This window comes from Pararge aegeria, chromosome Z (assembly GCF_905163445.1).
Source record: "Pararge aegeria chromosome Z, ilParAegt1.1, whole genome shotgun sequence".
Taxonomy (NCBI): domain Eukaryota; kingdom Metazoa; phylum Arthropoda; class Insecta; order Lepidoptera; family Nymphalidae; genus Pararge; species Pararge aegeria.
In genome coordinates this window covers 16,042,869-16,059,301 of record NC_053208.1, presented here as the reverse complement: position 1 = coordinate 16,059,301, position 16,433 = coordinate 16,042,869, and the positions used below count along the sequence as shown (strand labels likewise).

General features: G+C 39.1%; 1 protein-coding gene across 1 annotated transcript in view; it reads right to left on the bottom strand.

Moving 5' to 3' along the window:
* Nucleotides 1-733: 733 nt before the first annotated feature.
* LOC120636257 (dendritic arbor reduction protein 1-like) overlaps nucleotides 734-16,433 on the bottom strand; it is a 98,609-nt gene continuing 82,909 nt past the window's right edge. Inside the window, exons 3-9 of the mRNA XM_039907643.1 lie at nucleotides 4,057-4,497; nucleotides 3,537-3,641; nucleotides 3,277-3,436; nucleotides 2,708-2,839; nucleotides 2,352-2,411; nucleotides 1,916-2,154; nucleotides 734-1,156 (exon numbers count right to left, since the gene is read on the bottom strand). Of these exons, the coding sequence (XP_039763577.1) occupies nucleotides 1,964-2,154; nucleotides 2,352-2,411; nucleotides 2,708-2,839; nucleotides 3,277-3,436; nucleotides 3,537-3,641; nucleotides 4,057-4,497 (1,089 nt within the window). The 3' untranslated portion in view covers nucleotides 734-1,156; nucleotides 1,916-1,963. The remainder of the gene's footprint in view (nucleotides 1,157-1,915; nucleotides 2,155-2,351; nucleotides 2,412-2,707; nucleotides 2,840-3,276; nucleotides 3,437-3,536; nucleotides 3,642-4,056; nucleotides 4,498-16,433) is intronic.

Here is a 16,433-nt window from a genome sequence, read left to right as displayed (position 1 = left end):
CAAATTTCAATATGCATTAATATAATTATTACATTTAAGTGATAAGCACTAAAAAATCCCTGACGTATTCGCAATACGTAAATAAGTATAGTGGACCAGTGAAGTTAATGTAATGACTCTACTTTTTACATCATGCACAAAGTAGAGTCAAGATAATAACTGTGAACTGCTATTTTTTTCTGTACGGAATACTAGTGCTTTGTAACAAATAGAAATGTTGGATGAATTATTAGACCATAGAGTAAACGCCTAAGACAGCCACTTTGATAGCCTCTCAATCATTAATCATTAAAGTGGATTATTTTTTACAGAGCTAATCTTTAAAAAGGGTTTCGAACGATAACCTTCATATATTTTAGCTCTGCATACTAACGGACAGACGGGCAGACGGATGTACAATTTGGTTTTTGATTGAAGTTAACTCGGAGATCCAAACTAATCGGAGCCGATCAATTTATTCTATAAAAATATTTCAAACAGAATTTAACTAAGTAAATAGCAGGACAATGTTGATTTTCAAATTCAGATAAAAGTTAAAAACCCCAAACGTACAACAGTAAATTTCTTTGCTATAATCGTTCTGTAATATTAATTTACTCAAATGAAAATATTGGTTTATATCGACAGCAAGGCGTCACAAAACACTGCGTCCATCTATAGATAATTGTCATTTTTAATGTACATAAATATATATAAAATACTTATCAATAACATATTATTCTGGGTTGAACAATAGATGACTCTGTGCTAACAATTTACAATAATAATTAAGTATGTAAGTAGAAATGTAAAGCGATTCCTTGGTAATGATTGTACCTGTTCTGATTTTAAACAATCCATTGTAATAAATTTACAATCTGTTGATTCGCATCAGACGACAAATTCGCATTTTTATAATATTTAATGCACATTTTCTTCCACTACCTATGTCACATATTCCCGTAATAACATGTTTTAAAGACATGTATTTAAATGTTCATTTATTCTAAACAATTTGAGAAAATTGAGATAAAATGAGTTGATTTCTTGCAGCCTTTCACGTGCCCTTTTTTCTTTGTTTCCTTCCGTGTCTGCGAAGTCACAGTACACTGTAGAATGTGTCCATCAGGCTAGTCTCTAGATCGCACTCTAAAAAGAGGCTCTCGCTGCATTCGTCCTGAAAAGGAAATATCATATTAAAGTAAATGGCACCTAACTTTATTAAAGAACATACTCGAATCACACCTATTTAATAACATTACTTTCAATATTATATTATTATTATTAGTATTTGACGGCCGATTGGCGCAGTTGGCAGCAACCCTGCTTTCTGATTTTTCTTTCGGGTTCGATTCCCACTACTGGAAAATGTTTGTGTGATGAGCGTGAATGTTTTTTAGTGTCTGGGTTTTTATATTGCTATTTATTTATGTATATTATTCATAAAAATATTCATCTGTCATCCTAGTACCCATAACACAAGCTGCGCTTACTTTGGGGCTGGATGGCGATGTGTGTGTTTCAAGAACTACAATGGCTTCATGACTTTCAGATACATAGTCATACTTTCGTGCTAACAATCGTGAACGTCTGTGATCGTCGTGTTTCTAGATTAGCAATTAGTAAATAAGTTGCAATGAGTGGGATACATAGTCCCGATGGATTTTGGAGACCCAGAGTGCTAAACCGGCACTGAAAATTGCAGCGTTAATAGACAACCCAAGGTAGAAAAAATCAAATGAGTCACAAGCATTCACTGGCCACAAGCGGAACAAGAGCATGAAAGAAATTCCTAAACAATACCTTCAACCGTGTAGGTCTGTCGGTTGTTATGGTAAGGATGATGACAGAGGATATTGAAGGTCGAATATAGTTTTCGCGGATAGAGATCTTAATATAATATTCATTGAAGATTTAATATTATTGGTATACGCACTTGAGTAGGTTGAGGCGCGGAAATCTGGTCCCCGCCTCTTCTTGGGTGTCATTTAGACGTTTTGGGCAAGTGCCGCTTCATGTGCAACGCGAGGTGGTCAGATCGCGCGAAGGAACGCTCACAGACTGCGCATTTGAACGGTTTAGCTCCAGTATGCTTGCGGTAATGACGGGTCAACTCGTCAGACCGCGCGAATCTCCATTCGCACTCTGGCCATTGGCAAGTATAAGGTTTCTCTCCTGTGAACAAAGAAGGCTGTTGAAACATGCAGGTTGTATTTGCCTGGAACCATACGACATTCGCTTCTAAGGCATATAATCAAAAGCTTGTTTTAGATTCAAACGGCCCAACTCTTTCGCGAGCGCAATTTTGTAATATTCTTCGCAGTGCAATATTTTAAAATGGTTGGTAGGTTAGTTAAAAAAATGCACTTTACCTGTATGTATTCGCTGATGAGCCTTCAGATGCGAACTTTTTGTGTAAACTTTGGTGCACCCTGAAATATTATTATAAATTTTAATAAATGTTATTTTACATTAAAATTTTCTAAATTATCGACGTCTAGCCGTTACCCCTAACAAGCGGCGTTTAAAAATATAAGGCCTCTTCAACAAAACTGTTCAACGATCAAACCTAATCATATTTGGACTGGGAGTTTCTGGGCTCAAACATATTCTTAGCTGTATAATCTTACGAGTACTGATATTATTGTATTGATTAGTGAAAATCTCACTATCCAGTCATACAAATAGGGGTATTTATATGTTTACAGGTACCTAATAAATAATTTACCTATAAATTCGCAATGGTGCACTCTTCTCTTCTCTAGTCCAGGGTTGTTTTGCACATGGGACTGTTCTGCTTGAAAGGTTGAGGCGCGAGGCGCTAGTGAGGAGCTGGCGCGTACAGGTGGTGCGCAGGTTTCTGCTAGCACATAAACAATAGTCACCTATAAAATCGCAATGACGCACTTCTTCACTTCACAGGCTGGGAATTGTTTGCGGTAGGCGCGAATGGGAGACGTGCATACAAATAATATTCACCTATGAAATCGCCGTGATGCCCGTTATTTCTCATGCTGGGAGATTTAAGAGATGCGAGAAAGTAGAAGGTACGCTAAATATATTCACCGATAGTACACCATGATGTCTTCTCCATTTCACGAGCTGGTACGGACACACGAGCGAGTAAGAGATCCAGAGAGCGAGATTTAGATAGCTTATAACTAATAGTCACCTATGAAACGACGCACTCTGCACTTCCCGTACTCAGAATTCGAAGCTGTTCATGCAAGGCTCGAGTGTGGAATACAGGCACGTGGTAACAGTGGAAGGGTTTGCTAGTACACAAATAATAGTCACCTAGAAAATCACAGTGGTGAACTCTCCTCTTCTCCAACTCCGGATTGTTTCGGCGGTTGTACTTGACGGGCGGAGGTGCAAGCCGCGAGTGAGGAGGTGGTATATGAGAATGTTGCACTTGGTTAGGTTGCGGAGCCATATGCAGAGATTGCGACATACCCTGGTTTAAAAAAAAAACATTATGTTATTTTGTTCGGGTCTTCTCTGCCATTTCACTTGCATATTTCGAAGGAGATGGTGGATGTCCACCATCATCTTACCTGTGAGTGATGATGACTTTGTGACACAGGATGCGGTGGTAGGTGCGGCGCACGCAGCAGTGGTGGTGGGTGGTATGGTGGTGGTGGTGTACGTCGCGGTCCACCCTGTAATGATCATTACGATTTACGATGTAAAATTAATAATTTCTTCGAAAGTCTACTATGCAAGTCTCTAATATTTTGGAGTTTTCAATAATTTTTTTATGCACTCACAGTAGGTAGTTATTAAGATCATTATTAAATTAATATGAGTTATGTATCAAAGAGACTATTAGAATTTCGGTTCGGTAACATCTCTTGTTGTTAGTGAATCTAAGTTAATTGTTTTATATAAATAAACTTCAACTGACTGTACATTCCGCTTACCGTATTAAATTCTGGTCTTCCCTTTCTTCGATGACATTGCTAAAACGTATTAATTCGCAAAATAAAAAAGTACAGACGCGAGCAAATGATGGTACCATCTGGACGCATAATCGCTAGCAGTCGCAATGCGATGCCGATCGGCTTTTAGGATTACCTGCATTGAATTTCCCGGGCTACCCTGATCGGATCCAGGCGGCGTTAGCGGAGACATGTACACTAGCCTCGAGGGGGGGTATTTTGAGAAAGACGTTGCCGGCTGGTGTTGCATCTGTAGTTGGGGCGGTTGAGGATGCGCATATGTTGGTGGAGCACAGAGCCTCTCCGTCTTGATTTCCAGAGGGCTGAGTAAAGGAGTGGCGCATTCTTCGAGCAGTGCGTCCTCAGCTTCCAGTTTAACGTGGGTGGCTCCAAGGGGAGCGAGCATGTTCGCATTCTCAGGATCGATGTTCCTGATAGATGAGGCGATGTCCTCCCATAGAGCGGGGCGGAGGAAGGCATCATCACGCGAAGTCGTTCCGCCATCAAAAAGGTCCATGTGGCCGGGCGCGAGTGAGGCGCCCTCTTGCTTGCACAGCAGTGACTCCAGCTCAGATGTCTGCGGAAACAACAGGAAAGCATATTGAATTTGAAGCATTGAAGCAAAAAAAGTCACAGTTTAAGCCACTTCTCACAAGTTTATATTTGGAAAGGTAGGTACTACATCTATACTTAAATAAATCTGTAACTGGAAGATTTCTGTACATTTAATATATTTTGAAAATTTTGACCGGGGGATTTTTATTGAATTTTTGTCTGTCTGTCCGGGCATCACGTGAAAACTACTGAACTTACTTTTTTATTTGCAAGTGTATACTATCAAGTATGTAGTGTCTTATTTAAATAAGGATCTGATAAATATTGTCGGAGATAAAGGACATAACTCTTCACATATAACAGCACGTCTCAAGGCATTTGGGACAACGATCGAATGCATGCGTACCATCCTGGAATAGCTCAAAGGCTTCTGTTTATCCCGGAAAAGCCAACAGCTCCTACAGGATAACATCGCTTTTTTTCCGCATTTGTCTTTTAAATTCCGCGCAACGGAATTTTAGATTGACGTGGTTTTTTAGATGGGCATAGTTGAAAAGTTATCAAGCTTTTGAGTTTGTTTGGTTGAACGCGCTAATCTCAGAAAATGCTGTTTCGATTTCAATTTTATTTTGCATTGGTAGTATTAATTAAGGCTATAAAACATCACGCTACAACCAATGGGTACCATCATTAATAATGTTGAAAAAACTGCAAAAAATATCCTTTTTGAAAGAATCCGATGCGTGCGATGCGTGAACGGTAAACGTTACGCCAAACGACGGAAATATGTAGTAAGTATATAGAAATTGTTTCTTTAAAGTTCTATAAAACGGTCCGCGACAGCATACGACTACTTTTTGAAGTTGACTCATTCGCGGACGAAGTCGCGCGGATCCGCTAGTAATAAATATGTTTGTAAATTTTTTGCTTTCCGGAAATGAAATCAAAGGCATTATTCAAGTTTTTTTGCAACATCGACATTTTATAGCAACAGCTATGGATTAGGTAACTATACCTTGCAAACAATAATATTTTTGCTTTCTTAGATTGAAGTAGGTATTATAACGATGAAAATCTCATTCAAACTCAAATATGAATACACTGTCATTGTGATTTATTCTAAGAAATTCTCCGAGAAATTTATTATGCAAATCCATTGATCACTAAGACCAATCCCGAGAAACAGCATAAACGGACAACTTCGGCTTTTAAGTCAGATCCCAAGCATAGATTGTTAACAAAGATATTGTTCTGATTGAAAATCTGTCGTAAGTCTTCGAGAACTGTAAACTTCATTAGGGTTAGCTATTTATGTTTATAACTATTCATTCCTTATGAGTATTTATATTATGTAAGTATGTACCAGGTATATCAATTTAATATTAATTTGATAAACCAAAGACGTTATGATCTAGCGAAATATTAATAGTAAATTAATTCGGTTTTTGTTAAATTTACTTTCTTGTTCTTCTTCTGCCATCTTCTTTCAAAGGTCAGCGGCAAAATTGAATTTATAGATATACATTTATTTATAGTAGGTATATAACATAATATAAATTAAACAGTAAAAGATTAAGTACATTCAACGGTACAACGGTAACACTAAAATTTTAAGAATTATGGGTATAAGGAAATATTAGGAAAAGTTAATAAATAGGGAAATATTAGGAAAAGTTAAACATCTCTACCGGAAGTGAAGAATTTATTCTACGAAATCCTCCCATATTTTTGTTATTGGCAGTGTATATTTTGTGTATAGCATTAATTATTTAGGTATACGTAATAAAACCCAACCTACCTAAATAAAACAACAATCCTGTGTTCTAGTTTGGAGAAGACAAGTAGTGTTGATCGCGGCTGAGATCAAGAAAAGAAGAAGACAGAGTAGTAATAAGGTCACTTAATTATCTTATTACAATTTACATTCAATACCTAAACAAATCTAAACTAAACTATAGAGCAGTTTTAAAATTGTGCAATCAATTTTCACAAAGAACGTAGAGAAAAGGAGTGCATTTCTAAATGTGTTAATTTAGTTTCAAAAAGCAATAAGTAAGCGGGGATATTTGGGTTTTTGAAATGAATTTACAAAATATAACATGATTTTCAAACAAATATCAATAAAACATGCTACGACGTCCTGTTTCCAATATCTCTTGTGCTTAGCCCGTGCCGAGAGCCGGTATTAGCATACAATAGAGAGCTCAGCGTGCCCACGTAGCTGGGCAGGTGACGCGTTTTACACATTCACTTTATAAACCACTACCTATCTTCCAATATTAGATCACTTCGAAATTTTATAGTCGTACCTATATGCAGCAATGTACAATCTATTTGCATAACGTATAACAAAAGGAATATGCGTACATATGCACCGATGCACAATGCATACGCGAAATTCTTAAATTCCTTTATTTCTACCGACTTTAAGAAAAGTACCATCGCTATAAATTAATAAATATTGTCTTCGTCATATAAACCCATTACCTTCCCACTATAGATCACCGGTCTCTCCCACAACGTTAAGGGTTTAGGCCATAGTCCACGATTTGAGAATGTTATGAAGAACTCTCAGGCGTGCAGCTTTTCTCACAATATTACTTGCTTCAACCGGTGAAGCAAGTAATATTTAAATTCCTTAAAACGCATATAACTTAGAACAGTTCATCATCATCATCATCATCACATCAACCGATAGACGTCCACTGCTGGACATAGGTCTTTTGTAGGGAGTTCCAAGTTCCACGATTCTGAGCCGCTTGGATCCAACGGCTACCTGCGACGCGCTTAATGTCGTCTGTCCACCTCGTTGGGGGTCGACCAACGCTGCGCTTACCAGTACGGGGCTGCCATTCCAGCACCTTGGGACCCCAACGTCCATCCTTTCTCCGAACTATGTGCCCGGCCCATTGCCACTTAAGCTTCGCGACTCGTTGAGCTATGTCGGTAACTTTGGTTCTTCTACGAATCTCCACATTTCTGATTCGATCGCGTAGAGATACTCCGAGCATAGCTCTCTCCATCGCCCGCTGAGTGACTCTAAGCCTACTTATGAGGCCCATAGTTAACGACCATGTTTCAGAGCCATAGGTCATCACTGGCAACACGCACTGTTCGAAGACTTTCGTCTTCAGGCACTGAGGGATTTTTGACGAAAAGATGGCACGAAGTTTCCCGAACGCTGCCCATCCGAGTTGGATTCGGCGGTTCACCTCCTTCTCGAAATTGGACCTACCTAACTGGATCGTGTGTCCTAGGTATACGTATTCGTCAACAATTTCGAGTGCAGTGTTCTCAACGATTACTGGTTGAAGCGGAACATGAGCATTAGACATAATCTTCGTCTTGCTCATGTTCATTCGTAGGCCAACCTGTTGAGAAGCTCTGCTGAGGCCATCGAGCATCGTATTTAAGTCTCCCAGAGTCTCTGCCATTATGACTACATCGTCGGCAAACCGAAGTTGAGTGATGTACTCGCCGTTAATGTTGATGCCAAGTCCGTTCCAATCCAGAAGCTTAAAGACGTCCTCCAACGCAGCGGTAAATAGTTTCGGGGAGATAACATCTCCCTGTCGCACGCCTCGCTGCAATTGGATTGGTCTCGTAGTCTGATCCTGTATACGAACTGACATAGTGGCGTTTTTGTACAAACACTGCAACACTTGGATATACCGGTAGTCAATTCGGAATCTCTGCAGTGACCTAAACACAGCCCAAGTTTCCACCGAATCAAAGGCTTTTTCATAGTCCACAAACGCTAAGCAAAGTGGCCGGTTATACTCTTCAGTCTTCTGTATAACCTGCCGCAGCGTATGAATGTGGTCTATGGTACTAAAGCCCTTACGGAAACCGGCTTGTTCGGGAGGCTGGAAGTCATCAAACCTACGAGCGAGACGATTCGTAATGACTCTCGAAAACAGCTTGTAGATATGACTCAGTAGCGAGATGGGTCTGTAATTCTTCAACAAGGTATTATCACCTTTTTTGAAGAACAGAACCACCACACTCCTGTGCCATGCCTCTGGCGTTGTGCCTTGGTGAATAACGGAATCAAACAATCGCTGAAGGACTTTCAGTATCGGTTTTCCACCTGCCTTCAGGAGTTCTGCCGTTATTCCGTCATCACCCGGCGCCTTGCCATTTTTAAGCTGCTTGAGAGCCACACTAATCTCGTATAGGCTGACGTCTGGGATATCTTCGGTATAGTGTCGAGTTAATTTGGCTCTAGGATCCTTAGCCAAATCTTCAACAGGCGTCTGTACTGTGGTGTACAACTGTCCATAAAAGTTCTCAACCTCACCCAAGATCTCAGGTTTGGAAGAGACAAGACTACCATTATTGGTCTTCAGTCGCATCAACTGGCTCTGACCGATAGACAGATCTCTAGCGAACACTTTAGAGCCTCTGTTTTGCTCGATGGCATTTTTAACACGCTCTGTATTGAAGTGCCGCATATCACGAGTCTGTGATTTAGAGATCTGCCTATTAATCCGCCGGTAAGCGGACGCGTCTGCTATAGACTGTAGTCTCATCTCTTGCCTCTCCGTCATAAGCTTGAGTGTATTGGTTGAGAACCTATTGGCCTTGTTTCTACGGTGGGTCTTGTAGAATTTGGACCCGACTGTTTGGACAGTTTCCACCAGCCTGTTGTTCAAATCGTCCACAGTGTCGCAATCTGCTAGGCAACCGAACCGGTTCTGTAGTTCTAGTTGAAAGCTCTCGGGGTTTTGAATATGGGCACGAGTAGGCCGGAGTGTAGACTTCACCAGTCTGACTCTTTCAAGTTGAACGTTTATACTCAATGTGCCTCTTACCATACGGTGATCACTTCCGGTTTTAACCCTGTTGATCACAGAGACATCATTGAATACATGCCGTTTGGTCGACATGATGAAGTCGATCTCGTTTCTCGTGGAACCATCGGGGCTTATCCAGGTCCATTTCCTGTGTGGCCGCTTCTTGAAGAAGGAGTTCATCATATAAAGGCCCTCCTTCTCCATGAAGTCAGCCAACATTTGACCCCTGTGGTTCCGTTGCCCATACCCAAATTGCCCCACCCTCAACTCTGAACCAGTTCGCTCGCCAAGCTTCGCGTTGAAATCCCCCATCACAATATTGTAGTAGGTGTTCGAGGCATGTATGGCTTTTGAAATGTCCTCATACAAAACCTCTACATCCTCGTCTGGGTGTGCCGAAGTCGGCGCGTATACCTGTATGACCTTCAACGAATACCGTTTGGTAATTCTGAGTATAAGGTATGCTACCCTGCTCGACACACTTTCGACTTTTACAACATTGTTGACGAGAGACTTGTGGACGATAAACCCGACACCACCCTGTGACTGTTGGTCACCCTCCCGGTAGTAAAACAAGTTGCCGGATTCCAAGATTATCGAGTCCTCCCCCTCTCGCCGGACTTCAGACAATCCTATAATACCCAGCGTAACTTGCTCACCACTTCTTCCAGCTCAATCACCTTTCCATCGGTCCTCAACGTGCGTGCGTTGTATGTTGCCAGGTCAAGTCGTCGGGGTTGGCAGCGGAATCACTGCCGGAGATTCTTAACACCCCTTGCCCCGCCGTTACCATAACCGCTGCCAGAGCCAGGAATAGCGGGGCCGCCGGGAACTAGGGGCTGTGGTTTTTTTCTCCTTCCCATTAAAGATATGCCCGATAATGACCACGCTGGGCAGGCGGGTTGGTCATCGCAGGGCTAGACTGATCGCCCCGGCGTCGCTGCTGCCCGACACCGGTCTGTGCTATTTGTTCAGCCTAGCCAATTCGAAGTGGTTATACCGCCACTTGTCGGTCGCCAGAGCCTCGTCGGTTAAACGGCAGGGTGCACCACGTGCAGGTGAGGTTGGCAATTTGGGAGGCTGACTGGTACTAGCCACACCCACTTACACCCCCACTTACACTTTTCTTAGAACAGTTAGGGGCTGGGATTCGAAATCGGCCCCCATTCGAAATGAACCCGAAGTCCTTACCTCTCCGGCTATCACTGCTTCTCTTACGACATAGGAATAAACTTTTAAACTTATTTAACGCCCAAATTAATAAGCGTCATCTCTTAGAATACTTATGAACTTTAACGGACCATGAATAAATTATGTCTTATTTTTTCGTTAAGTAAATAAAGCCCTCGTTTGGAACAGCTGTAAGAAATACAGGTAAGGGATCGCTTGATGTATTCAGCCAAATTCTGCTACATTACGTACAAGGTCCTGAGCCCGCCTGGTGCTCTTTTAACGTTCAGCAGAATGGCAGCCATTTTGTTGATTCAAAGGCTCAAAGTTCAAAATCTCAAAATTCAATCGTTCAAAGTTTCAAGGCCGTACGATTTACGAAGTAATATAAACTTCAAGCTATACTTAATTCTGCGGATCTCAATGTGTACTTATAGGTATTAAAAAACTTATTTCATGTTTCGCTGATCAATTTTTTAGTTACAATAAATTATAGGTACATCTGTTATATAATATTATTGTTTTTCTATGATGAGTTTATGCCTAAGGAACAAAGTTTTCGAACAGCTATCTGTGATGGAGAGGGCAGCAGCTATCCTCAGAGTATTTCACTAACTCTACTTGTGATGAAGAGATCTATCTTCAAGAGTAACTCTACGAGTTAAAAAAAAAAGAAGAGAAGTTCTGTGGAGCTTTGTATCTTGAATTGAATTGAAATCTAAGTATTTTCTTATACTGTAATACTAATAGTATTATCAGTTAAATCTCAGATACGAAACCGCAGGCAGATCTATAAATAATCTACTTTCTTTTAGAGATTTCCCTTTTTTCAATTAAAACTTAGCACTCGACTGCACTTGGTAAGTGATAATGCAGTCCAAGATCCTAGCAGGCTAAGTTAGGGATTTTTGAAACACCCTACCCTAATCGGCTTTTATGCAGCATTGTACCAGCTAGGCTAGGCTTTTATACCAGGAAAGTAAACGGCGCCCACGGGATTTGGGAAAACCGTAATAAACGCGGACGAAAGACGCTGTTAAAACTTAGTAATGCATAAATGTTTACAGAGAATCATGTACACTCGCCTTAAATAAGTTAAGCATCGTAAAATGGCGTTCAATTTGAAACGATTATTGAGCAAATATCAAGATCAACCTGCTCCGGTGCAGCTGAGATCGGTAACCCTTTGCGCGGTAGAACCTCCTTCGTGGTGTCGCAAGCGTGCCGGACCGCGCAAATTCCTTCTTTGACCTTTGCGGATCGAAACGATTGCGCCAGAGTCTCCTCCACCACGACTAGACGAGCTTGGGCAATTGCGCCACAGATTAGATGTGTTACAGATCGCCCAGGGCGTTTGTAACTGCCGCTTTATACGTACCTAACTGCACTTCGCGTTATTTGTTTATATATTTATTTTATTACTACGTTGCGTTTAATTGATCCCGGCATCAAATTATTCTACATTTTGATGTGAAACATCTATAGGCGGAGGGTTAACCTGATTTTTGGTTATATTTTGGTCATATGGTCCCTATATGATTGAATTTTTGAATTTCGTATGTAACAATTCAAATGAATATTATTTTTTTAATAAAACAGTCATTATTAGCCGACCTACAAAAAGGGGTGGTTATCCATTTGGTTGATTTTTTTTTTTATTTGTGGAACAAATTTGTAATGCTTTATCTTTTCATTATGCAATATCTGCAATAACTTACAGAAAACAATTTCGATGTTTCACATCTGCCAGGCGTCCCGTGACGTGAATTACTACAATAAAAAAAAACGTATGAGCTACGTTTTTTTTTTATTGTAGTAATTGTTACTGAAAATAAAATCCATAAACAATAAATGCGAAAGTGTGTTAGTTTGTCCTTAACGCCTTAACTGGATTTTTGGCATAGAGTTAGTTTTTTTTTTTTTTTGGTTTTTCGGAGGTGATTAACCCTAATTATTTTAACAGTGTAACGCGGGCTTGTTGGCGTGCCTGTATCGAGTTAGTAGGACAAAGAGTAACAAAGGCATATTTTAATCCCAGTCAAACGAATGGTTTCCACGGGATTTGTAAAGAGCCGTAATAGGTAAACGAGACGGGAGACATTTAAGGTTAGGTTAGGTTATATATAAACTATATATTTTATTATAATTATAATTGATAATAAGCGCGGACGAAGAAAGGGGCAACGGCTAGTTTGATTACATATTTTTTATATACGATATAAACAGTTCGTATCTGCATAGTACCATGGTTTTCACCATGATGGCTTGGATTGTTGATGTTTTGTTTGTAAATTATAAATCTTATTTTTGGGACGACAAGGTGCAGCGATATAAATTGTAATTTTAAAATAATACTGCTTTACTAATAAGGATCCTAAACTCTTATTTGATACCTACTAACCATTGTATCTTTTTATTCCACTACAAGTTAGCCCTTGACTGCAAACTCACCTGGTGGTAAGTGATGATGCTGTCTAAGATGGTAGTGGGATAATCTGTTAGGGAGTATGATAGTCATAATCGGTTTCTACGCGACATCGCACCGGAACACTAATCGTTAGCGGCACGTCTTTGTCGGTAGGATGGTAACTAGCCACGGCCAAAGCCTAGAGGCAAACCATTGTATTTTTTAGCTTAATAACATTACTCAAGAGTGACAATTTTGATATCAATTCTCCAAATCGTCAAAACTTTTGTAAGGCAATAGTTAGTCTATTTTACAGTTTTTATACGGAGATATACCGATCTAAGACGAGCTATTTAACAAGTATTGAAAATACATTAAACGGATATACGAGTAACATCGGATTATAGATATGAAAATATTGTATTCTATTCGATTAGTTATATTTACTAATAGGTACCAGCGTTTATATTGAAAGACAAAATAAGAGTTTTACTTCTGTACTATGTAGCTTCGGTATTTGTTTTTTCTGGCGGTAAAAAATACACCAATCAAGTTACGTGATTACGGTACGAAGCCAGTTTTAATGTTGACTTTAAATTGCACTTTAACTGCCTCTTTGTCATAGCCTAGGAACGTAGTAACTTCAATTTCGCAAATGTAGGTAAATCTCTAGTACAATGCGAATAAGTAAGTAGGTATACCTTTTTATGTGTATCTCAAAAAGCATTTAATCTTAAGGGTTCCTCATTAATTAATTTATGACAAGCAAGCTGTTTCCAACGCATTATTCTGCTTTATTAAGTTTCTAAAAATCCCGTGGGAATCGTTCATTTCCTCTGGATAAAAGTACCCTACGCTACGTGTCAAATTGTGGATGTGGAAAAAAATCTGTATCACTACCTTCCAATAACTAAAACATATAACCTAGCTACTGCCCGCGACTTCGTCTGCGTGGACTTCAGAATTGGGTCCAAAGCCTCGCTCGTTAACAATTTTTAATTCCACCACGGGAACTATTTCAGAGTTCAGTATAGAGAGCACATGTCCTTTTCCATAGCATAGGTGACATGCATACCAAATTTCAAAGATGTCTGCCCGCGGCTTATCTCGTAAACAATTTTTAATTTTTCTTCGGGAACTACTTAACGAATCGGGATAAAAGGTAACCTATATTCTTTTCCATGTCAAAGGCTACATGCAAGCCAAATTTCATTCAAATCCGTTCAGTCATTTTTGCGTGATTGAGTAACAAACATCCACACTTTCACATTTATAATATTAAGTAGGATTATGGCTGGAAAAGCCGATAGCAGAGAGAGGTAATAATAAAAAAAAAAACATACCAGCAGTGGTACATAGCATCATAATGTACCACGATTATATGAGAGAGGAATTATACCAAGCGCCGCCCGGCTCTAACACGCATTTTACGTCATCCGGAATCAATAGTTTTACGTGTTCGACGCGGCACGTGGTGGACAGTACCAATTTTCTAACTCTAGCCTTGTTATAAGCATTTCTATCCGGAAAAACGCAAATTCGTAGTCGAACATTACTACTAGGTACTTATTTTTTCCAATACAAGTTAACCCCTGACTGCAATATCATCTGATTTTAAGTGATAATGAGTTCTAAAATAGTAACGAGCTTACCTTTTCGTGGAATGGAATATTTGAATATTCCATTCCGTTATATTGAACCCATATGGGGTGTGAGTTTAATATGACTGCCAAGTGCTATACCGGTTTCTATAAGCAACATCGTACCGGAACGCTGAATCGCTGAGTGGCACATCTTTTGCCAGTAGTGTGGGAACTAGCCACGACCCAATTCTCTCACCAGACAAAACTACTTGGGCTTTGGAGCCAGTTTTAACATTAACAACAAATAAAATAGTAATCTCTATTCTTTAATTACATTACAAACACAAAATGTACAAGGGGCTTAGTACATAATACCGACGGTAAAAAATTACAATAAATCACTAACTAATCACTACAAATTTATTCAGTTGGAACAAATCATCGGAACAGTCAACGATCAACATTGGTACATAATGAATAAATGAGCTAATTGAATTAGCTTCATTTACTTTTGTAGGCAATTTATATTTACATTGAAAAGATAAAGTATGTCAGACTGATAATCTACCAACTTCGCAGCGAATTAATTTATGCATTACTGATTCTGTGCCAAATAATTGATTAACTAACATTTTAACTGTTGTTCATAATTATTTATTCCACGGATAGCATACAACTTACATTCGTGTAGTAAAAATTCTGACCACTTCATGAATTGGCAGCACTTAAAAACATATGCCCTTTTTCACTAAACCTAGGCCTTTCGCCTAGATCGAATGCCTAAATATATAGGCGATGTCTATAGAAAAATACATCAACTCTTAGGTCATAACTAAGGTTGATATATGCCTAGGAATCTACTTAGATTAGGCGATACTTATTTGTGCAATGCATTGTTTATAGTTAGTGAAAACGAGCACAATGTTACTTAGCTACGTTGTCGGTAATTCTATTACAATCTGTTAAGTTTTATCAACGTTTTTCTTCGACAATAAAGGCTTGTTTTCCTATGATCAATCAAAACTTTGAGATCGATGATTAAATTGTCTAATGATTTGCTTTTTCATCTTTACTCATGGAATTTATTTTTTAATTTTAAGAATATTTTTAGCAATTGAAATCTGACTAATTTCGAGTCAGTATTAGTCAATGGTAAGAACGATGATGGCCACCTTCACCGCACAGCACTAGTCGTCTCTATTGAGTGACTGATTACTTTATACTCCAAATTAGAAATTACTTTCTTTAACATTACTTTTAAAATTTCTGTATTTAGCTTTTCTTAGTTTATGAATAGTTCAGTAATAATTGGAAACATTAAACATTATGTAGTTCGCCATTGTAAGACGGAAAACTATAAAATAATCTAACATATTTTTTTAAAAACTTTGAGCTGAATAATCCAAGGGAATTTGTCAAAGTGGAACCAAAATATGGCGGAAAAGGGTGACATTTTGGTCCCCTACGTGAACTTATCAAATATTTGGTTACTGATGTTACAGACGTTCGCTAGCTGGCAATAAAAAGGTACATTACAGATATTGGCGTGGTTGCAGTGAGCAGTTGCGTGTATGTTTTTTGTTGTTGCTATATATATCCGCATTTATACAACACATATTGTATTAACGTTTTCCAATCGTTGCGAACTAAACGTAATATTATGTGCTTAGTGCATGATCGTATTATTAACAGGGATCAGGTTCCAGAGATCTGCTTCAGAGCAGATAGTTAATTAGTTTTATTAGCAGTGACTTTATTGGTGATACATTGATTTTGTATACTTAGTAGGTTTTAGGCGTTGCGCAGTGACTCTTTTATTTCTTGTATTGGACACAAACTACCTGAGAACTTAGTTTTATACAACCAATTCATCATCATCATAATATCAAGCTAAAGACGTACATTGTTAGACATAGGTCTTTTGTAGGGAGTTAAAAATTTCACGCGACAAAACATAGGTAACCGCTTAACTGTCCACGTCCACGTCGTAAAATCATTTACG